Source organism: Salvelinus sp. IW2-2015, unplaced genomic scaffold (assembly GCF_002910315.2).
Source record: "Salvelinus sp. IW2-2015 unplaced genomic scaffold, ASM291031v2 Un_scaffold211, whole genome shotgun sequence".
NCBI lineage: Eukaryota > Metazoa > Chordata > Actinopteri > Salmoniformes > Salmonidae > Salvelinus > Salvelinus sp. IW2-2015.
In genome coordinates this window covers 143676-166248 of record NW_019942525.1, presented here as the reverse complement: position 1 = coordinate 166248, position 22573 = coordinate 143676, and the positions used below count along the sequence as shown (strand labels likewise).

Sequence of the window (22573 nt, the reverse complement as noted above, 5' to 3'; positions counted from 1 at the left end):
TGGAAAAAGTCAAGGGGTCTGAATACTTTCCGAAGTCACTGTAAATACTATGCATGCCAGTCTTTCTTGGCTAAGAGTTAAGGAGATTCTGACTGCATCACTTCTTTTCATAAGAAACATTAATGTGTTGAAAATTCCAAGTTGTTTGCATAGTCAACTTACACACAGCTCTGACACCCACACACTTATCCCACCAGACATGCCACCCGGGTCTTTTCATAGTCTCAAAAATCCAGAATTCTAGAAAGTGTACAGTATTATAAATAGCCATTATTGCATGGAACTCCCTTCCACCTCATATTGCTCAAATAAACAGCAAACCTGGTTTAAAAAAACAGACAAAACAACACCTCACGGCACAACGGCATCTTTTGTGTGTATATATTGATATGTAGGCTATGTGTGCCATTTTTAAATGTATGTAGTTCTGTCCTTGAGCTGTTCTTGTCTATTCATCTTGTGTATGATGTTTAATGTTCTGTGTGGAGCCCAGGAAGAGTAGCTGTGGCTTTCACAACTTAATAAAATACCAAAAACCTACAGGAGGGTAGCTCTCCAGGAACAGGGTTGGAGTTAAAACCTACAGGAGGGTAGCTCTCCAGGAACAGGGTTGGAGTTAAAACCTACAGGAGGGTGGCGTCTCTCAGGAACACGGGTTAGTTAAACCTACAGGAGGGTAGCTCTCCAGGAAAGGGTTGGAGTTAAAACCTACAGGGGGTAGCTCTCAGGAACAGGGTTGGAGTTAAAACCTACAGGAGGGTAGCTCTCCAGGAGGGTTTGTAAGTTAACAGGAGGGTAGCTCTCCAGGAACAGGGTTGGAGTTAAAACCTACAGGAGGGTGGCTCTCCAGGAACAGGGTTGGAGTTAAAACCTACAGGAGGGTAGCTCTCCAGGAACAGGGTTGGAGTTAAAACCTACAGGAGGGTAGCTCTTAAAGGAACAGGGTTGGAGTTAAAACCTACAGGAGGGTAGCTCTCCAGGAACAGGGTTGGAGTTAAAACCTACAGGAGGGTAGCTCTTCAAGGAACAGGGTTGGAGTTAAAACCTACAGGAGGGTAGCTCTCCAGGAACAAGGTTGGAGTTAAAACCTACAGGAGGGTAGCTCTTCAAGGAACAGGGTTGGAGTTAAAACCTACAGGAGGGTAGCCTCTCCAGGAACAAGGTTGGAGTTAAACACTACAGGAGGGTAGCTCTCCAGGACAAGGTTGGAGTTAAAACCTAAGGAGGGTAGCTCTTCAAGGAACAGGGTTGGAGTTAAAACCTACAGGAGGGTAGCTCTCCAGGAACAAGGTTGGAGTTAAAACCTACAGGAGGGTAGCTCTTCAGGAACAAGGGTTGGAGTTAAACCTACAGGAGGGTAGCTCTCCAGGAACAAGGTTGGAGTTAAAACCTACAGAGGGTAGCTCTTCAAGACAGGGGTTGGAGTTAAAACCTACAGGAGGGTAGCTCTTCAAGGAACAGGGTTGGAGAGCACTGGTCTAATCCATCACTCTGTCCCCATGTCAGTTTTTTTGTGTTAATGTGTACTATGTATCTTGCAGCCCTGTTGGTTCACCAGAAGGCCCGTATGGACCGGCTGTGGCATGAGCTGGAGCTGAAGAAGAAGAAGCTGGAGAAGCTAAAAGAGGAAGTCAACGAGATGGAGAACGATCTGACCAGGAGACGGCTAGAACGATCCAACTCCCAGTCCCAAATCCCCTCGGTAAGTCACCACAGACACTACTCTCCCAGCTACTGTCACAGGAGGTTGGTGGCACTTTAATTGGTGAGGACGGGCTTGTGGTAATGACTGGAGCGGAATCAGTGGAGTGGTATCAAACACATGGTTTCCAGGTATTTAATGCCATTCCATTTGCTCAGTTCCGTCCATTATTATGAGCCGTCCTCCCCTCAGCATCCTCCTGTGCTGTATTCATGCGTTTAGTTTGGTCACTTTTGTTTACTACAGATTTAACTGCATATTATCTTCATAGATATCCGACTTGATAAGAAATTACTTCAAATGGGTACGGCATGTTTGAGATATTGCTCAGTCTTAGTAGATCCATGGCAATTTGACTTCATAACTCACTCCTAATTCACATAGTGTATTTACTGTATGTTTCTAAGGAATCCATGATTCTTTAGGGAAAAAACGCACACACACACTTCCATGTTTTCACCCAACGTCATGTTTACATTAAGCGTGCAGCTGTGAGTTTGTTGAAATATATCAGAACGCAAAATCAAGTGGTGCTTTGAGTTTTCGGTTTTTGTCAGCTATCACTGTGTCTTAGTCAGGAGAGGAAAAAGGGGACATGGAAGGTCAAGTTAAAAGCCTGGAGTTCAGCTCAGTAGGTCTTGAGTTGTGTATTCTGTGTATTCACTAGGCCAGAGAGATCTGGAGAGAACTCTCCTTCTGCGGTGTTAGCCCACTTGGCTCCCTGCACCTCCATTGACGTAATATAGGCTAGGCTTGTGTTGTGTGTCAGTACTGTACAGCTTGTGCCTTGGCTGTCACGCTCTCTACTCCTCCACTGTGTCTCTTCAGCAGACAGTGCTGCCTGTCTGCCTGCCTGTCTGTAAATGGCGGTTTATATGAACCTGATTCATTCTCTCTTATCAGATTGAGGAAATGCAGCAGTTGCGATGCAACAACAGGATACTGCAGATCGACATTGACTGCTTAACTAAAGAAATCGATCTCCTTCAAACAAAAGGTAGGAGACTCATTTGGTTTGGTGGGTGTGCTTGTCAGTGTTGTGATGAATGTAACACCAGCTCTCTGTGTGTGGTCTGCATATACATGTGCTTGTACGTCCAGTGTGTTTATGGTGTACTGTGGTGTTTCAACATGCAGTCTTTTGTAATGCAAGGAAGGTTCAGGTTCAGCCTGGTACTCATTTCATGTTTAGTAGTGTTTGTGTATTCTGTAATGGGGAACGTAGTGCGTAGCAGAGAGGGGGAAATGACCTGTGGAGTGTACAGTACAGCTGTAGTAGTAGTAGTAGGTCTGCATCTGCCAGGCCTAGTCTGGTCACATCCCCTCGGCACACGCAGTCAAGGTGCTGCCATTGTAATGTTAACTACCAGTTGTTTCCTGAATTGCATCCTGTTGCTAGTTGGTAACAAGGGATTTATAGGCCCACTGGCAGCTCTCCACGGTTGACAGGATTAATACACCAGCTAATACAGTCACACAGGTGAAACACGGAGAAACAAAAGTGGCTCAGAAATGAATATTGCCTCTTACTGAAGCCAACAGACAAATACGTTAGGAGTAAAGTGTTATGGGTTTGTTTTCTAAGTTTATTTGTTTTTGTGATATAGGCCTATAACTTAAGGTGTTTGACTGCAGTGTTTTACTTGGGTCGTATGTGTGACTGGTGTATGTATGTTCATATGCTATACTGATGCTCACTATTTCAATTTAGCTCAGTAGGGCTTTGGTGCAGTCTCTGTCCTGTATTGCAATCCCTTGTTTCCGTTTGTTGCAGGACCACACTTTAATCCCAGTGCCATTCATAACTTCTATGACAACATTGGATTCCTAGGTCCTGTCCCACCCAAACCCAAAGGTACTTTATCTGTTGGTAAGTTTAGAAAAGGTTGCATGGACAACCAGACCCTCTTCTGCATCCACTACCATCTGTCATTTTTTGGTGTTAAACGTTGTTATAAATTAATATCTATTAGTATTTGGGCTTTAGATCGGTACTTGTGATGGTTTCTAACAGGTATTTCTATCCTGGTCAATTCTCATTACATCATGTATTCTTTCATCCTAACTGTTTTCATGTAATTATCTGTTAGTGTTTTCATTCATACATGCTGTATTTTTCACCTCTGCATCTGTCATCTTTGTTTCCCTGCCATTCCTCTCCTGAATCTCTTCCTTCCTTCCCTTCATCCTGTGCTTGGGACCTGTCAGAGCCAGAGGGCCTGGGGAAAGACAGGAGAACATTTAATGTCACCTCCACCCTAACCATGGAACCCTCCTCTGCCCCTCCTCCCCCTGCTGCTCTCCCTCTGGGTTGGTACCTGTAGCTCTGTCTGTCTTTCCGTCTGTCTGTCTGTCTGTCACTCTGTCTGTCTGCCTGTCCCTCTGTCTGCCTGTCCCTCTGTCTGTCTGCCTGTCCCTCTGTCTGCCTGTCCGTCTGTCTGCCTGTCGCGTCTGGTCTGTCACTCATCTGTTGCTGTCCTGTCTGCCTGTCCTCTGTTCTGTCCTGTTCCTCGCCCTCTGTCCGCTGTTTGCCTGGTCCTGCTGTGTCTGCTCTGTTCCTCTGTCTGGCCTGTCCGTCTGTCGTCATCCGTCGTCTGCTCCTCGCCTCTCGTCTGCTTCTTGTCCGCTGCTGTCCTCGTCCGTGCCTGTCCTTGTCGTCTGCAGTCCCTCTGTCTGCTGTCCTGCGTGTCCTCTATCTGCTGTCTGCCTGTCGGCCTCTGTCTGCCGTGTCCCGCTGTTTGCTGTCCTCCTGTCTGCCTGTCCTTCTGTCTGGGCTTGCGCTTGTCCGTCTGTCTGTCCACTCTGTCTGTCTGTCCTGTTCCCTTCCTGCCGTGTCCTGCCTCTGTCTGCCTGTCCTGCTTGTCTGCCTGTCCCTGCTGTCCCGTCTGCCTGTCGCCCGTCCTGTCTGTCTGCCTGTCCCTCTTCTGCTGTTTCTGCCTGTCTCTGTCTGCCTGTCTCTGTCTGCTGTCCTTGTCTGTCTGCCTGTCCTCTGGTCTGCGTCTGCCGTGCTGCTGTCTCTGTGCCTCTGTCTGTCTGTCCTCTGTCTGTCTGTACCTTGCCTCTCCTGTCCTTAGTTCCCTCTGTCTATCCCTCCTGGGTTGGTACCATGTATCTCTTGTCTGTTTTTCCTGTCTGTCTTGTCCTGTTTGTCTCTCTGTCTGTTTTTCTGTCTGTCTTATCTGCTGCTCCGCTCTGTCTTTCCTTCCTGTCCCTCTGTCTGTCCCTCTGTCTGTCCCTCTGGGTTGGTACCTGTAGCTAGCTAGCTGTCTGTCTGTCTGTCTGTCTGTCTGTCTGTCTGTCTGTCTGTCTGTCTGTCTGTCTGTCTGTCTGTCTCTTTCTGCCTGTCATCTGTCTTTCTGCCTGTCCCTCTGTCTGTCTGTCCCTCTGGGTTGGTACCCGTAGCTCTGTCTATCCGTCTGTATATCCATGTGTCTGTCCCATTGGTCCAACCTCTCCCTTTCCTCCTTCATACTGGGAAGGCCCTGTGTTCTTCCCATCCACAAAGGTCGTGATCCCTGACATCTTAATAATTATCACCCAATCTCAAAACTTGAGATTGTTCAGCGAAAATATTAGAACTCTCGGTAAATTCTCAGCTGTGGTCCTTTTTAGACAATTGTATTCTGAATTCTCTCCAGTCAGGCTTTAGGCCAGGACACTGCACCATCTCGGCTGCTTCTCTAGTCATAAAGGACATACAATGCCTTCAGAAAGTATTCAAACCCCTTCACTTATTCCACATTTTGTTGTGTTACAGCCTGAATTCAAAATTGATTAAATTGATTATTTTTCTGACCCATCTACACACATTACTCCATGATGACAAAGTAAAACATGTTTTAAGAATATTTTTCACATTTATTTAAAATGAGATACAGAAATATTTAATTTACGTAAGTATTCACACCCCTGAGTCAATACATGTTAGAATAACCTTTGGCTGTGAGTCTTTATTGTTAAGTCTCTAAGAGCTTTACACACCTGGATTGTACAATATTTGCACAATATTATTTTTACAATTCTTCAAGCTCTGTCAAGTTGGTTGTTGATCATTGCTAGAGAGACATTTTCAAGTCTTGCCATAGATTTTCAAGCTGATTTAAGTCAAAACTTTAACTAGGCAACTCAGGAACATTCAATGTCGTCTTGGTAAGCAACTCCAGTGTATATATGACATTGTGTTTTACGTTATTGTCCTGCTAAAAGGTGAATTTGTCTCCAAGAGTCTGTTGGAAAGCAGACTGAACCAGGTTTTCCGCTAGGATTTTGCCTGTGCTCAGCTCTATTTTGTTTATTTTTATCCTAAAAAAACCTCCCTAGTCCTTGCCGTTGACAAGCATACCCATAATATGACGCAACACCACACTGTTTGAAAATATGAAGAGTGATACTCAGTGATGTGTTGTGTTGGATTTGTCCCAAACAAAACGCTTTGTATTCAGGACATAAAGTTAATTTCTTTGCCACATTTTTTGCAGTTTTACTTTAGTGCCTTATTGCAAACAGGATGCATGTTTATAGAATATTTGTTATTCTATACAGGCTTCCTTCTTTTCACTCTGTCATTTCGGTTAGCATTGTGGAGTAACTACAATGTTGTTGATCCATCCTCAGTTTTCTCCCATCACAGCCATTCAACTTTGTAACTGTTTTAAAGTCACCATTGGCCTCATGATGAAGGGTGGTTGTAGTGACTGGGTGTATTGATACTGTCACGGGTTACTAGGAGTGGAAGGTAGGAGTCAGGCACAGAGAGCAGAGGGTTCAATGATTTGTATAATTTAATTCTCCGGAAAAAACGATCACGCCAAACACAGGGCGCATACACACTGACCAACCCAGAACACAGGGCGCATTCACACTGACCAACCCAGAACACAGGCATACATCCTGACCAACCCAGACAGGCCGGCGACTACACACTGGATCCAGACCGACAGAACACAGGCGCGCAATACTAACCTACTCTTTGACCAACAGAACACAGGGCGCATACACACCTGACGCAACCAGAAAAGAACAAAGGGCGGCAAATACAGACACAGCTGACCACCGCAGAACACAAGGGCGCATGACACACTGCCCAACCGCAGAACACAGGGCGGACGACATACACACTGACAAGCACGCAGAACACAGGGCGCATAGCACGACTGAGAAACCAGAACACAGGGCAAAATACACACGACTGACCAACCCAGAACACAGGCGACATACAAACTGACCAAACCCAGAACACAGGGCGCATACACACTGACCCAAACCCAGAACAACAGGGCGCATACGACACTGAACAACCCAGAGAGAGACAGGGCGCATACACACTGACCAACCCCAGAACACAGGCGCATACACACTGACCAACCCAGAACCACAGGGCGCATACACACTGACCAACCCAGAACACCAGGGCGCATACACTGACCAACCCAGAACACAGGGCATACACACTGACAACCCAGACACGCAAGGAACTACACACTGACCAAACCAGAACACAGGGCATACACACTGACCAACCCAGAACACAGAGAACATACACACTGACCAACCAGAACACAGAGGAACATACACACTGACCAACCCAGAACCACAGAGACAAGTACACTGACACCTAGACCGAGAACACACATGGACACAGACACAGGAGAACACCATACTACGCAGCTGACCCGCAAAGCCCAGAACAGGACTACCACACTGACGCAACCCAGAGAACCACAGAGAGAACATACACACTGACCAACCCAGAACACAGCAAACGATCCAGAGAACAAAAACACATCCACAATCGACAGAGAACACAAAATAATCCCGCACAAACCTAAGCGGGCCTAACAGGCTTAAATAGACCAAAATCAAGAAACACAAAAGGGAACAGGTGCAACTAATAAGACTAAACTAACAGAAAAGGAAAAAGGGATCAGTGGCGGCTAGTAGACCGGTGACGACGACCGCCGAGCACTGCCGGAACAGGCAGGGGAGCCACCTTCGGTGGGAGTCGTGACAGATACACCGCCCAAAGTGTAATTAATAACTTCACCATGCTCAAAGGGATATTCAATATCTGCTTTTTTTTAATTACGAACCATCTACCAAATAGGTGCCCTTCTTTGCGAGGCATTCGAAAACCCCCCTGGTCTTTGTGGTTGAATCTGTGTTTGAGACTCAATGCTCGACTGAGGAACCTTACAGATAATTGTATGTGTAGGGTACAGAGATGAGGCAGTTATTCAAAAATCATGTTAAACACTACTATTGCACACAGACTGAGTCCATGCAACTGATGTGACTTGTTAAGCAAATTTTTACTCCTGAACTTATTTAGGCTTCTCATAACATTTTCATTTTTAATTAGTTTGTAAACATTTCTAAAAACATAATTCCACATTGATTTTATGGGGCATTGTGTGTAGGCCAGTGACACAAAATCAACATTTAATCCATTTTAAATTCAGGCTGTAACACAACAAAATGTGGAAAAAGTCAAGGGGTGTGAATACTTTCTGAAGGCACTGCAGTTAACGCACTAGACAGGAAACAGCACGGCGCTGCGCTTTATATTGATCTGTCGAAAGCATTCAATATGGTTAATCATGCACTCCTGCTATGGAGGCGATCTGAAATTGGTCTTGACCAAGCAGCTGGTTAAACAACTACCTGCATGACAGAAGTCTATGTATATCTGCTGATGGAGTTCAGTTTAATTAACATAACCAAAGGAGTGCCACAAGGCTCAATACTAGGCCCTTTATTGTTCACTATTTACATTAATACTGTTGGTTTGTCCCTGAATAATAATAACTGGGGCCTACATCTATGCAGATGACAGAGTAATACACAGTAATATTCCTGTGCCCCCTCAGTGCAGCAGGCCATTCACAACCTTCAGCTTGGCTTTGATTCAATTCAAGAGTCGCTCACCTATCTTCAATTAGTGATAAATGTTGATTAAAAAAGTTTATGTTGTTCTCCAGGTACAATTGACCCGAAAGACCTGCGTATCTGCACCTTGAAGGGAGCCCAAATTGAGCAAGTCCCTCATAATAAGTATTTAGCGGTGGATGCTGGTGGGAGGAGCTATAGGAAGATGGGCTCATTGTAATGGTTGGAATGGAATGAATGGAACGGTGTAAAGCATGCGGTTTCCATATGTTTGATGTGTTTGATACCGTTCCATTGATTCCATTCCAACCATTACAATGAGCCTGTCCTATAGCTTCTCCCACCAGTCTCCGCTGGTATTTAGGTATTTGGGTTGATGATAAGCTGTCCTTTAAAACACACATTTAAAAACTGACAAAGAAGCTGAGACTTAAGATCGGGTTCCTTCATAGAAATAAATCTTGCCTTACTTTTGAAAACGAGAGGAAGATTGTTCAAGCATCCCTCCTAGTACTGACTATGGTGATATAATCTACATGCACCCAGCAGCCTCTGTTTTAAAACCTTTCGATTCAGTCTATCACTGGAGGCAATTTCCGTACACATCATTGCCTTTTATATAGTTCTGTTGGCTGTGAGTCTCTGACTACCAGAAGGGCCCAACATTGCCTATTATTTGTATATAAAGCAGTTCTCCAGAATATCTCATACTACCTCACCTCACTTCTAAATTGGAAATCCAGCCAACATCAGACTCGCTCTCAAGACTGGCTGGTTCTAGAAGTTTCGCAGATCTCCATAGAGTCCAGGAAGATTGCTTTTAGTAAGTGTGCCCCTATAGCATGGAATGACCGGCAGGCCACTTTGATGCTTGACTCGCTGGTCTCGAATGGTCAGTTCGGCACTTTGACGAGGAATGTGCTGAAGGAGAACTGCACTTGTTTTGATTGATGTGTAATTGTACATTTTTACTGTTGTATTGAGATGGATGATGTTGGTTTATTGTTCCCAGGGCCCTTGTAAATGAGACTCTGGCCTCAATGGGTTTCCCCTGGTTAATAAAGGTCAAATACTAAATGTTAATCAAAGCCACCCTGCACACCTTTTCCTAACAATCTTACAACAGATGACCTTCAGATAAAATTTTGCCATTTCACACAAAGAAAGCACCATTGACATTTGTTGATGAGAGGTTTGCATGTTGTTGCTTTTTTAACATTTGATAGGATTCTCCTAGCACTCTGATACTTCCTTAGCATTAAGCGTTTTCTTGTGCAATACACATCCTGGAGAGTGAAAGAACCAGAGTGATTCACCAACTACCAACAACTGCCAATTCAAGCCATCAGTGGTGCAAGTACAAAATTCCAGTTTTATTGCAGAAACCAAAACAGCGCTGTATATGGTGATAGCTAGATACACCCCTAATATTCAAGGGTATAATTTGAAGGAACAACCCTTGACAGTCTGACCCCATTTTGATTGATGTTCTACAGCTGACTGTGTGTCTGTGTGTTTATCTCTGGAGTCTGTTGGGTGACTAACTCCTCTCCGTCTACCGCTCTCTTTCCTTCCCTCCCTCCATCCAGAGTCGAGCAGTAAGAGCGTTAAGACTGTAGCAGACCAGGAGGAAGACGAGGGGACGCAGTGGAGCTGCACGGCCTGCACCTTCCTCAACCACCCCGCCCTCAACCGCTGTGAACAGTGCGAGTTCCCACGGCACTTCTGAGCCACAAAGACGCCAACAATACCAACAGCCCGCTTCACTTTTTAATGCGAATCAAAGAAACTACATTAGAAAAGACTGTTTTTTTCTTTCTTTTTCTAGTGGTAAGAAAATGAATGGACAGGGGTTTGTAGTTTTTTCCATTTTGGGACTGTTTCTTTCCCCCCTCCTCCAAGGTTTGTAGAATGCTATCCACTGAAGGCTTGACTGGATAGTGTTTACAGGTTGTGTTACTTTACTAAGCCAGCAGAGTTGGATGATACCTCACCTTGGAGTCTCTGCATGCGTGGGTTCACCCCCCTCTCCCTCCTCCTACTCAACGCTCGGCAGGCGACTTTACCCCTGGGGATGCCTCGCTGCTTCCATATACAGTATTAACAAGTTGTCCTGCAGTGTGTTGGCACACACAAACACGTAAGCCAACATGGGTGCCAACGTGCATTTGCTGATTATTTTTTTCTTCTGTGATGGCCTAATCAGGAATGGGAACTTTGGTCAGCCGTCACCTCACACCTGAAGGGAAAACTAACAGACTACTTGTTGACAATTTGTTTGGTTGCTGTTTCTAGAGGATGACAGGGGGAAACTTACTGCCACCAAAACTTTTCTCTCGTCTTCTGTAATGTCCCTTATCAATCTGCGTCTCTTCAATCGAGAGTAAAAAGAACGGAAACTCAATTGCATGCTTTATGTGTACAGTACATGGAGGGAGGAAATACCCTTATGCTTTTTACTGTACATCATTTTTGAATGTGCCTTAAATGCCTTCTTTCTCACTATGAATCACTTGTATTTCCTGTAAGTATAGCTTTATAGACTTGATTTACTTTGTTTTGTCTTGTTTTGTTTCCATTTTCTTTCAAACCAATAAGCACGGTGTCCCTTTTAAGCTTTTTACTTGATTTCTGTGAGAATTGAAGCATTGTGGAAAAAAGAGGAGCAGTTGAATGAAAACTATGCAGTCATGAAGCTTCTTCCGCTCAGTCTGTCGTTCATCGCTTGTGTATATGCTGAATTTCCTGTGTACGATCTGCAGATGCAGCAAAGTCAAAAGAAAGATGGAGGAGTTATTTTTAGGATGCAAGAGCTCTTGGACAGGTGAAAAAAGCTCATAAGCAGAATGACAAACTGCCATCTTATCTGACAACTGGAATGTAGGTTTAATATTTGGGGACTTTTACACCTCAGTGCCAAGAGACGCATGAATTTTACAGTTCATCCTAAAACTTGCATCAGAATAGAAGCTTTCGAGGGTGGATGAAAGAAAGACGGACTTTGGTAATTGTATTAAGGTGTTAAGGCCCATGTACAGCTTGGTGGAAGGCGACTGTTTCCTGAGGGCTTTCAGAATCAAAATATTTTGCTATGCAGTATAAATTGGGTAAGTGTTCCAAATGAATATGTTTTAAAGTATTCCTCTTTCAAATCAGCAGATATTTATGTAGGTATGTGCTTTACCGTATCTCCCCCTGGCCAGAAGTTTAGAATATCTCCTCTAATAAAAGACAATAAGGACAGTGCCATTGTTATATTTCCAATAAAGTGAGACAAAATAGTGTCTGTCCTCATTGTATAATCATGTTTTTATTTGGTTTAATTTGTCCTGTGAAGCTTTTTTTTCATGAGGATAGTTTAAAAGTTTACCATTGTAATGATTTTACCTTAATTGTGGAATAGGTTATTATTGTTTGTTTTTCACATTGTGAAATGCTGCCACACATTACTGCCTTAGAAGGGCATTTGTATTGATAATCTATGCAGTCACAAATTAAGATGTCTTTTTTTTTTACCAAAGCTTAGTATTGTCAAAAACTGATTAGGTAGAAGCCAAATTCTTAGTTGTCTCTTAAGCACTTATAAAAAAAAAAATCTGTAAAAACCCCAAAGAAACAAATTGTTCAGCTTTATCTGCAGCTCGGTGTGAAGTCGGTTAAATGTTTTATTCATAAAAAAATACTAATTTGGATAACTAAAGTGTTTTTTGATTTTAGCTGGGAAAACTGTCTTTGTAACAGATAAGTTATTTGTAAAAATAAATAAAAATCTATTCTGAAATTCTGGATTTCTTACTAGATATTCCACATTTTGATTCCATTCCATTGGTTGTTGGCTTGCAGTGATGTGATGACGATTGTCACATCTCCTCACTCCAGTAGATGGTAGTAGAGACCTAAAATAGTTGGTATGATAAAGTTCAGGAAGCTTGGCAGTGTAAATTGGTAAATGAGACAGATCATCAGACAATTTTCAAGGACTTATGTTTAATATGGACAACAAACAAATGACAAGGACAGTATTATTCTGCATACCGTACAGGCTAACACCCATTTTGTCGAATAGCTTCCCTCAGTTTGAGGCTACATGTTAAAACAACACATGCTGCTTTGATAATCTTTAAGTCAATGCTAGATTCAAAATGAACTAGCATCATTCAGGAGATGGTAGTGCATTGCACTTGACTTATACATACATAGGAAATTCAGCACAGACTGCTACATTTTCAAGGTTGTCTAGTCTGCTGAGGAAGAACTACTGTGTTTAATGCTTACAGAGAAAGGTCTTGCATGTTAGAAGGGAACGTGGCTGGTTCTGAACCTCTGGATCAGAGGAACCAGCTCTGACTTGTTGAGGGTGTGTGGGTACAGACTCATCACATAGTCTACCATGCTGGGGGGGAAGAGGGTGCTGAGCTGGTTCTTCACACTCTTCCTCTGCTCACTCTCTGGAGCTTTACCTTCATTGGAACTGGTCATCTCCACTCTCTCACCAGAGAGGCCCTGTCCCAAGCTGTGTTCTGGGAGGCTATGACTCTGCCTTTGTGGGGGAGGACTCTGAAAGTACTGCTGCTCTGTGAAATGGATGGGGTTACTGTGAACAACATAGGAGCTCTTTCTTAGCTGTGGCTGGAGATGCTGGTGGCCGTACATGCACTGACTGCACTCACAGCTCTGTGAGTGGTCACAGCCACACTGTAGCAGTCTTTGGGGGGCATAGTGGGCTCCCGAGGAAGGCCCACCCAGGCTGAGCCTCTGTGTGTTGCTGCAGTGACTGTGGCTGCTGTAAGTGCTGGAGGGGTAGACGTCCCCACTGCCTTGGCTGCAGCCGGCCACCCCGCTGCTGTATGTGTAAGACACCCCGGGCCCCTTGGTGTTGTTTGTCTGGTCCTGAACATATAGTCTGGACAGGGAGGCCTCCATGGAGCCAAAGGCCTCGTCAGTGTCTGGGCTGGGGCAGAAGTGGTGGCTGGACTTGTGGTGGAGAGCTGGGCTGCCTGTTTCTCTCTGGCCGGTGAACTGATCACTTGGCGAAGCCCTGTGGGAATGGGAATGTTCATTTTTTCTAAGGTGAGGCGGTGTGGAAGGATATCTGTGTAGGTGATTAGTAGTGTGATCCGGCTCATAAAGGGATGTGTAGATATGGGCCTCCTGGCCGAGGCCTGAGGGGAGAAATGACCACTCCCTGTCTGTCAGAGCAGGAGGTTTGCTCTTGGCTCTAAGCTCATCTGCTACAGACAGCTGCGATTGGTTGGAGCGCTCTGGGTGGTAGAACTTGCACTTCACTCCATAAGTACACTTCTTCCCTGGAAAGAAACATATAAGGAATATTTATGGGCTTTCAAAAACATGGCTCACATATATAACCCTGTAACTCTTTAAAGAGACTGTCAACTAGGATGTGTGTCTGTCTGAGTGCACTCACTGTAAAGCCCTCTTCCCCCTTCTTTAGTACTGTAAACACACTTAGCAAAGCAAACAAAATATGTCTAGTCTCCAGCCTGTTTTTGTTCCACTAGGTACACGGCAGAGTGCTATGAGGGTCCGTTGTACTCCTCTGACAGGAATAATCCCAGGCCTGCCGTTAGCGCTATTATCCTGGGTGTTGATAATAAGGTATTTTGTTTGTGAGTGGCGCTGTGGCCTTGGAGTGGTGCTGCTCTCTCATTGCCAACAGCCGACTGACAGGCAGCCAAATGAAATCACAACTGACCCAACTACTAGTCACAAACTACAAATCAAATCCAGCTCAGCTGGCGCACATTGGATGAGTTACAGTCAAAACCCCCAGGTGAATGAGGTAGGAAACTGAAAATAAAAGTGTGTATTGTAAAATATCTACCAACCATATGGGCAACGCTCCTTCTTGTTTTCTGGGGTCCACTGCTTTATTCTCAGAAAGTTGTCAATTGTTGGGCCATTCCTTCCCAGAGGATCATCAGGAGGCATGAACCTTGAGTATAAAGTCATATGAATATGATGTAAACATGAACCTTGAGTATAAAGTCATATGAATATGATGTAAACATGAACCTTGAATATAAAGTCATATGAATAGGATGTAAACATGATGCCCAAAACTCTTGAAGTCATGTCTTCATTACAGATGTATTACAAGTATATAAGCAGGAGGGATTTTGTAGGTGATGGAACAGGTGGTATACCATCTCTCATTTGCTCATATATCCTCCTTATAGGCCCTGCATCAGATGCCCTCTTAGATGCTGTAAGTCTTAGTGTTGGGACTTACTTGTCATTGGCGAAGCTGTACATCAACAGCCTTTCCTCTATAAACGTCTTCCACTCTGGCTTCTCTATCTGCAGATCTCTGTAGTTGTCATTGGACACAACGATGCCATCGGACTCGTAGGCTAGTTTGATGATGTAGCGGTCGTCGTAACACACCACTCTCTTCCCGTTGACGCAGCGTGACGGGGTGTACACCAGGATCTTTCTCTTCTCCAGCTCATGGAGGATGTGCTGATCTGCAGGGTCACGTGACGAGAGGTTAGAGTTCCATAGACTTGATGGATTGTATCATATCAATCGTTAAAAAGACAAGAAAGTAGTGCACAGCATACAGGGTGTAAACAACAATTCTCAGTTATAAAAGGCCATCAATACTGTATGGTGTAGGAGCTCAGTGTGTTGGTGACCTGTGGCTCCACAGTGCCATCTAGCCCTGGTCAGATAGTATAACAGATGTGTCCTACCTGTCATGGGGGCCTCAGGACGGGGTTGCTCCTTTCTCCACAGAGGCACGAACACTGTGATGTCACGGATACCTCTCTCCAAAAACCACCTGACTGCCAGCAACAGCCCCCGGCACGAAAACACTTGCTTGTTGCCATGGCTGCAAAGACAGGAGCCACAGTAAACATTAGCTTCCCTTTTTCAGTTCTAAAACGACTGCCACGTCTCTTCTTCCTTTTCAGGAAGCCAGCTAGCTGTGTGACTCACCTACTCCAATTCATGTGAACTCTTTTGCATAGCCCCAGCAAAGAGACAGTTGTGTGTCCTTTAATCCCAGAAACAAGTCTAAAGTGAAAACTATCTCCCCAATGACCAAAAACTGGAATAACAGAAAGTCTTGGAGAAGATATAATGTTACACTTTTGTAACCTTGTATCACATGTGAGCTGCAGCATCCTAATAGTGGTGCGATGTCTCCAGCAATACTTTAGACAGGCCTAAGACCTATGGTGCTATAAGGCCTCCCAGACCCTGACTGACAGCAGATCACAGGGAGTGGATCATTTGCCTATACATACAGCACTATATATAGCGTGGGGTTTCCCTGCACTCAACCATCAGGAAGTGGTAGGCAACTTTGCATAACAGGACACCAAAGATAAGACATTGTTGCCTTATAAAGCCACGGGGCAGGGCACCGAACCCAACAACAATAGCACAGGTTATAGAAAATACACAATGATTAGTAGAAATATGTACTTTGCTTAGAAAGTTTAGGTAGTGTTTGGAGTTAAAGCTTTAGGGCCAGAGACCTTTAGGAACAAGGAAACTCAGGACTTGAGTAATCAAAGGCTGCTTTGTAAGCAAACTGTCACTGAGATTTATGTCCGAGTTAATTTGAGTAAGAGGAGTGAGTTTGCCTGAGAAGTAGAATCCTTCAAAGTCCCCCCCCCCCGCCCCCCCCCCCACAGCTTTAGTTTGAGACACGTGATCTGTGTTGGACAAAATAACATCTGATTTATGAGAAGTGAACTTCTCGTTTTGTTCCTCTCAGTTTCGGGCTGTAGTGTCAACACCTCCCTCTATCACCTGTTGATTATTTCAAAGTATTTGTAGCATGTGCTTTTCACTATTGTTATAACATATCTGACAATACAGGTGCTATGGGTGACCAGATAAATCGCTATGTGGTGTTATGTTTTCATTAGTACATACATTAGCTTAATTAGTGCCAGCATTTTATTTAATACTCTGTCTTTATCTATTTAATGCTAAAATTCCTATAGTCCAAAATGAAGTAGTACTCTCACCTCATGGCCACATTGCTTCCATCAATTACCACCGGTCTGAATCCCAAAGTGGGATCCCTGTCAGTAGCTGAGCTGGGCCGTAGGGACTGGCTGGGCTGGGGAGAGCTGCAGCCTCGAGGGACCAGCTGTGGGCTGGAGTGGGCTGAGCGACTGGCTGGTATGGATGGGGTGGTGGTGGTTGTTGTAGTGGTGATTTGGCAGGTCTTGATCAGCTCCTCCAGTATTTCGTTGGTCTGGGCGTCATGACGCAGGCTCTCTAGCACACGCACAATGTCACTATGGGAGTAGCCCAGCTTGAGGAAGCGCTCCACTTTTCCATGCTGCTGGTCCATGCTGCTGGTCCTCAGCTCAGTGTGGCACACTGCCTCAGGTCTGTCAGTGTCTAGTAGTAGTGTCCTTCCAGGCTCTTGTCAGGACTCTGTCTGTTGGGGAATCCTCCTCGTCTTCCTTTTCTATCACTTCATCACGGTTTCCACAACAACAGCATCAGTTTTGGAAGATCTGACAGGTGCAGGAAGGCCAGGGGAGGGTGGGGGTTGGGTGAGGTGAGGCAGCCTCAACTCTGTAAACACATGAAGAAGCATGGTGGAGGTCACGGGGCTTTCAGACACTTTCAATGTGGTTAGGTGCACACTGCACAGGGATAGAATCGGCTGCTCGCGCCGCCACAGTCTCATGACTGCACGCAGACGCTCACGTCATACTGGTCCAGAAAGCCCCTATATGCTCAGGTGAACTTAAATAAAGTGTTTGATACAACTGGCGTCCGTTGTCATAACAAATATAGACCACCGGAATTAATGAGGATATTCCTCTCTTTCAACCAAAACAGAAATGTTTTAGGATATTTGTTTTGCAAATACTTTACACCAGTCCAGTCAGACACATCCTCCATTTAGTGGTCTGGAAAACCCCAATAATTATTTTACAAAGTGACTCTACTAATGACTGAGTATAAAAGGTAGAAAAGTGACATGCTGTGCATACCTTCACCACACCCTTTACCTTCTATTCTGGGTAGGCCTATGGAATCTAAGAATAGCAACATATTTAGAAAGTGTTAAAAGCTTCAGGTATGTATTTTTCACCAATCGTGGACTATCATGGTGACAGTGTTACATGCAGTGTTACATGCACACACACACACACACACGTGTATGCCCCATATGTTCTTTAAGAGCACCCTTTCATCCCAACCGCATTCAAATTTGAAAGGCACTGGTGTTTTCAAGATCAAATCTCATTTTATTTGTCACATGCGCTGAATACAACAGGTGACAACCTTAGACAGAGTAGACCCAACAGACCTGACAGGAGTTTGATAAGAGACGTGTTCAATGTTTATTGTTACATCATAAAAGCCTCTTGGAGAATAAGGAAGAAAATGTCAGGCTAAGATAAACATTGCTCAGTTTACAAGTAAACTCTAATGGAGAAGCATACCATGCCAGTTAATGCACAACTATATAGGGGTGATAATTCCAAGATAAATATGGGTTACGATACCCCACACCCCCACTCATTTGCACGTGACAAAAGTGAGATTAGGGTTGTTGATCTTATACCTCTGAATAGTTTGAACAATCTACTTCTAACCACATCCTCTCTCACCGCTGCATCTCAAACCAGAACACCCTTTCTGCACAACCTCTACAAGACTAGACACAGTCCTGAATGCAGAGTATGAGGCTTCCCACGCCTGTCTTACAACAGTCACACACTTCGTGTCTCACTGAACACTCGCTGCGAACTGTGTGGTAGTTGAAATGAACACTTGCCAAACTCTCAAGCACACAACATAAAGACAATCCCAGTGAACTATCAAAGAAACCAACACTACCAAAATAAATTATATCAGCTCTAAGAAGTTACAAACATTTACATACAGTAAACCCTTGCAACTGAACAAGAATTGGATATTAGGTGGACTGTGTGCTTATTCTGCTCCCTCTCTCTCTCTCTCTACTTACAGTTCCAGTGAGTGGCAGTTAGAAGGAGCATCAATCAGCCTGCTTGTCTGGTGGAGAACCTGTTGATGTGTGTGAGAGAGCGTCAATCTCATGGAAAGACAGAACCTGTGTGTACTCTTATTAGTCATATGAGGAAGTCTCCAGAGACTTTGCTCAGACCAATGCCAGCAAGGAAGCAAAAGACAAATGCAATCATTTCACTTCCTCATCTGAGCCCAATACAGAGTTTGGGTCAGAATGCAGCTTGTTATAGGTAAGCCCTTAAGAGTTCTTCCCCTCTTTCTCTGATCTTCCTGGTGTGGCATTACAACACAGTGGGACTGCCTGAGACTTGATACTGTACCTACCCAGTTACCCAGCACTGTTCTTACTTTGTACTGTTACATATTGTTCAGTAGTAGGTGAAGTTCTATTGAATATGAGGTTAGTTGTTGAAATATGAGCAGCATGTATTAGATTCATATCGTAAAAGCAGAAGTTTAATAACCCCAACATACACCACAGGTGGCACCTTAATTGGGGTGGATGGGCTCGTGGTAATGGCTGGAGCAGAATAGGTGGAATGATATCAAATTCCATTCGCTTCGTTCCAGCCATTATTATGAGCCGTCCTCCACTCAGCAGCCTCCACTGACGTACACACACTACCACACAGATCATTTTGAATCTGAAACAAGATGAATAGCTTTCAGGAACGGTGAAATATAATTCAATTTGCATAACATGCCATGGTGGTATGTCTCTCAAAATAAAGTCTTTAGTTGAAAATCTAGAGCTTGTCTTTCTTGTGATACAGCACACACACAGAGGCTGATACTACTACATATTTCCCTCTGGAATGCCAGACACCATTTCCTCCTGCAATGAACTCACCTGCTCTCTGAATCGTGGCTGCAGCTCAACTGACAGATGAGATTGACACCAGACAGACCCATAATCCCTCCCCCTGAGAGTCAAGTTGCTCTTAAATTAAATGTTTTGGCCATACAGGTTTAGATTCAAGGACATTATATTTATTCAGTACACATAAATATGCAAAAACACCCAGGCTACATATTTGCATGAGATTTAAAACGTATGACAAATATTGAATACATGTATTTGGACAATATAGTATCATGTTACAAAGGAGTTGGGTGAACAACAGATGATGGTCACCCAAGCTACAGTTCAAATATTTTGCATGCATGCATACGGCACAGCATAATGCTCAATGTACAGTAAACCTTATTCGGATGATTAAAATTGCATTGTGACACAATACAATAGGTTAGTTACCTCTCAATGTGGATGCTTGAGGTACTTAATGACAAAACAAGACATTTGATGATTGATATATTTACAGAATATTTTTGTGAATATGTTTTAAAAAATAAATAAATGAATTTCTGGTTAGGGTGAGGCATCCTCGTAGGCCATGCATGACAGCGGTTTTCTCAGGAACAGTTTCCACATACAGCAGTTAAACTGGTAGAGATTCCTAGGAAAGTGTCTTAAACATCCTTATCTACCTGCATGTACTGAGAATAAATGGATAAGTTATTTATAATGTATTTTTCGTTATGTGTCGGACCCCAGTAAGACTAGCTGTTGCCATTGGCTTTGGCTAATGGGGATCCTAATAAATCTCATCTAAATCAAATAAGTGGAGGGTTCATTTTACAGAGCAAGTAGATTTGATTTATTTTGATGGATATGCTATTAAGTGAATGAATGAATGACTGCTTTTTAGTGCAGTTCCAAGTGTTTGGTCTTTACAAAGATAAAGATTTAGTACATTATCTAAACATAGGTTTTTGCCTCACAGGTTGATTACTGGTCTATCCTCTTGGTGTACTTTCAATCAGGTACTGTAAATACACAGTGAGTAAGATCTACACCATTGGAGAAAGAAAAAAAACACATTTGTGCTTTCAGTTCCTTTAAAGCTATGTTTTTTCTTCCACACATTGGTGAAATGGAGAAGGAACACAGCAGGTAATCATGACGTGTGACACCATCGACAACAGGCTTCAACATGATCATCACATGACTCATATGGGCGGCTTGAGCACGTTGAGCTGTAGGCGTATGAAAGAGTAATTTAACCTTTATTTAACTAGGCAAGTCAGTTAAGAACAAATTCTTATTTACAAAGACGACCTATAAAAAAGGCAAAAGGCCTCTTGCAGGGACGGGGGCTGGGATAAAAAAATCGAATTAAAAAAATATAGAACAAAATCCACATCACGACAAGAGAGAAACCACATCACTACATAAAGAGAGACCTAAGACAACAACATAGCATGGCAGCAACACATGACAACATAGCATGGTAGCAACACATGACAACACAGCATGGTAGCAACACCACATGACAACAACATGGTAGCAACACAACATGGTAGCAGCACAACATGGTAGCAGCACAAAACATGGTACAAACATTATTGGGCACAGACAACAGCACAAAGTCAAGAAGGTAGAGACAACAATACATCACGCGAAGCAGCAACTGTCAGTAAGAGTGTCCATGATTGAGTCTTTGAATGAAGAGATGGAAATAAAACTGTCCAGTTTGAGTGTTTTTTGCAGCTCGTTCCAGTCAATAGCTGCAGCAAACTGAAAAGAGGAGCGAACCAGGGATGTGTGTGCTTTGGGGACCTTTAACAAAATGTGACTGGCAGAACGGGTGTTGTATGTGGAGGATGAGGGCTGCAGTAGGTATCTCAGATAGGGGGGAGTGAGGCCTAAGAGGTTTTATTGCGACGGGTTTACAGAGTTGACCAGTTTACAGAGGAGTATAGAGTGCAGTGATGTGTCCTATAAGGAGAATTGGTGACAAATCTGATGGCCGAATGGTAAAGCACATCTAGCCGCTCGAGAGCATCATTACCTGCCGATCTATAAATTATGTCTCCGTAATCTAGTATGGGTAGGATGGTCACGTGAATCAGGGTTAGTTTTGCAGCTGGGGTGAAAGAGGAGCGATTACGATAGAGGAAACCAAGTCTAGATTTAACTTTAGCCTGCAGCTTTGATATGTGCTGAGAGAAGGACAGTGTACCGTCTAGCCATACTCCCAAGTACTTGTATGAGGTGACTACCTCAAGCTCTAAACCCTCAGTGGTAGTAATCACACCGGTGGGGAGAGGGGCATTGTTCTTACCAAACCACATTACCTTTGTTTTGGAGGTGTTCGGAGTAACTTCTTATGGCTGCAGGGGCAGTATTGAGTAGCTTGGATGAAAAGGTGCCCAGAGGTGCCCAGAGTAGACTGCCTGCTCCTCAGTCCCAGTTGCTAATATATGCATATTATTACTAGTATTGGATAGAAAACAATCTGAAGTTTCTAAAACTGTTTGAATGATGTCTGTGAGTATAACAGAACTCATATGCCAGGCAAAAACCTGAGAAATAAATCCAACCAGGAAGTGGGAAATCTGAGGTTTGTAGGTTTTCAACTCATCGCCTATCGAATACACAGTGGGATATGGGTCCGTTTGCACTTCCTACAGCTTCCACTAGATGTCTGTCTTTAGAACCTTGTCTGATGCTTCTACTGTGAAGTGGGGCCGAAGGAGAGGGGATTGAGTAAGGTCTATCATGAGCTGAACATGCACTGACCATGCGTGTTCATGTGAGAGCGAGCTCTGTTCTATCGCATTTCTGAAGACAAAGGAATTCTCCGGTTGGAACATTATTGAAGATTTATGTTAAAAACATCCTAAAGATTGATTCAATACATCGTTTGACATGTTTCTACTGGCTGTTACGGAACTTTTTGACATTTCGTCTGCTTTTAGTGAACGCGCTTCGTGACTTTGGATTTGTTTACCAAACGCGCTAACAAAAGTAGCTATTTGGACATAAATGATGGACATTAGCGAACAAAACTAACATTTCTTGTGGAAGTGGGAGTCCATTCCGACGAAGATCAGCAAAAGTAAGTGAAGATTTATAATGCTATTTATGACTTTTGTTGACTCCACAATTTAGCGGGTAACTGTATGGCTTGCTTTTGTTGCATTAAG

The 22573-nt window shown here is 43.8% G+C and overlaps 2 protein-coding genes across 7 annotated transcripts in view; one reads left to right on the top strand and one right to left on the bottom strand.

Annotated features, from left to right (window-relative positions):
- LOC112068181 (TGF-beta-activated kinase 1 and MAP3K7-binding protein 2) overlaps positions 1-12368 on the top strand; it is a 77302-nt gene extending 64934 nt beyond the window's left edge. For 2 of the 5 annotated variants that reach the window (XM_070438065.1, XM_024135249.1), the window contains exons 4-8: positions 1542-1702; positions 2606-2699; positions 3477-3572; positions 3911-4012; positions 10177-12368. In XM_070438065.1, coding sequence (XP_070294166.1) covers positions 1542-1702; positions 2606-2699; positions 3477-3572; positions 3911-4012; positions 10177-10316 — 593 coding nt within the window. In that variant the 3' untranslated portion in view covers positions 10317-12368. The remainder of the gene's footprint in view (positions 1-1541; positions 1703-2605; positions 2700-3476; positions 3573-3910; positions 4013-10176) is intronic. The other 3 variants (XM_024135250.1, XM_024135252.1, XM_024135251.1) reach the window with 3 other exon arrangements.
- A 186-nt stretch (positions 12369-12554) lies between these two features.
- Positions 12555-19548, bottom strand: LOC112068180 (ribonuclease ZC3H12A-like). Of its 2 annotated transcripts, XM_024135248.2 has the most exons (7): positions 19434-19548; positions 18561-18619; positions 16591-17152; positions 15301-15440; positions 14838-15072; positions 14434-14540; positions 12555-13893 (listed from the first exon to the last, which is right to left on the bottom strand). In XM_024135248.2, exons 3-7 carry the CDS (start codon positions 16920-16922, stop codon positions 12881-12883), a joined length of 1827 nt encoding a protein of 608 aa, XP_023991016.1. In that variant the 5' UTR covers positions 16923-17152; positions 18561-18619; positions 19434-19548; the 3' UTR covers positions 12555-12880. The 2 variants fall into 2 exon arrangements, with proteins under 2 accessions (XP_023991016.1, XP_070294165.1); XM_070438064.1 differs by lacking the exon at positions 19434-19548 and having other exon boundaries at positions 18561-18689.
- Positions 19549-22573: the final 3025 nt, after the last annotated feature.

Bases quoted from the DNA above. Each gene is read 5' to 3' on its own strand.
- LOC112068180 (XM_024135248.2), bottom strand. From the start codon at position 16,922: ATGGACCAGCAGCATGGAAAAGTGGAGCGCTTCCTCAAGCTGGGCTAC. The intron at 15,441-16,590 runs GTGAGAGTACTA...CTGTCTTTGCAG, and splicing joins GGAAGCAATGTGGCCATGAG to CCATGGCAACAAGCAAGTGT. The intron at 13,894-14,433 runs GTTGGTAGATAT...GTTTCTTTCCAG, and splicing joins GAAGGAGCGTTGCCCATATG to GGAAGAAGTGTACTTATGGA.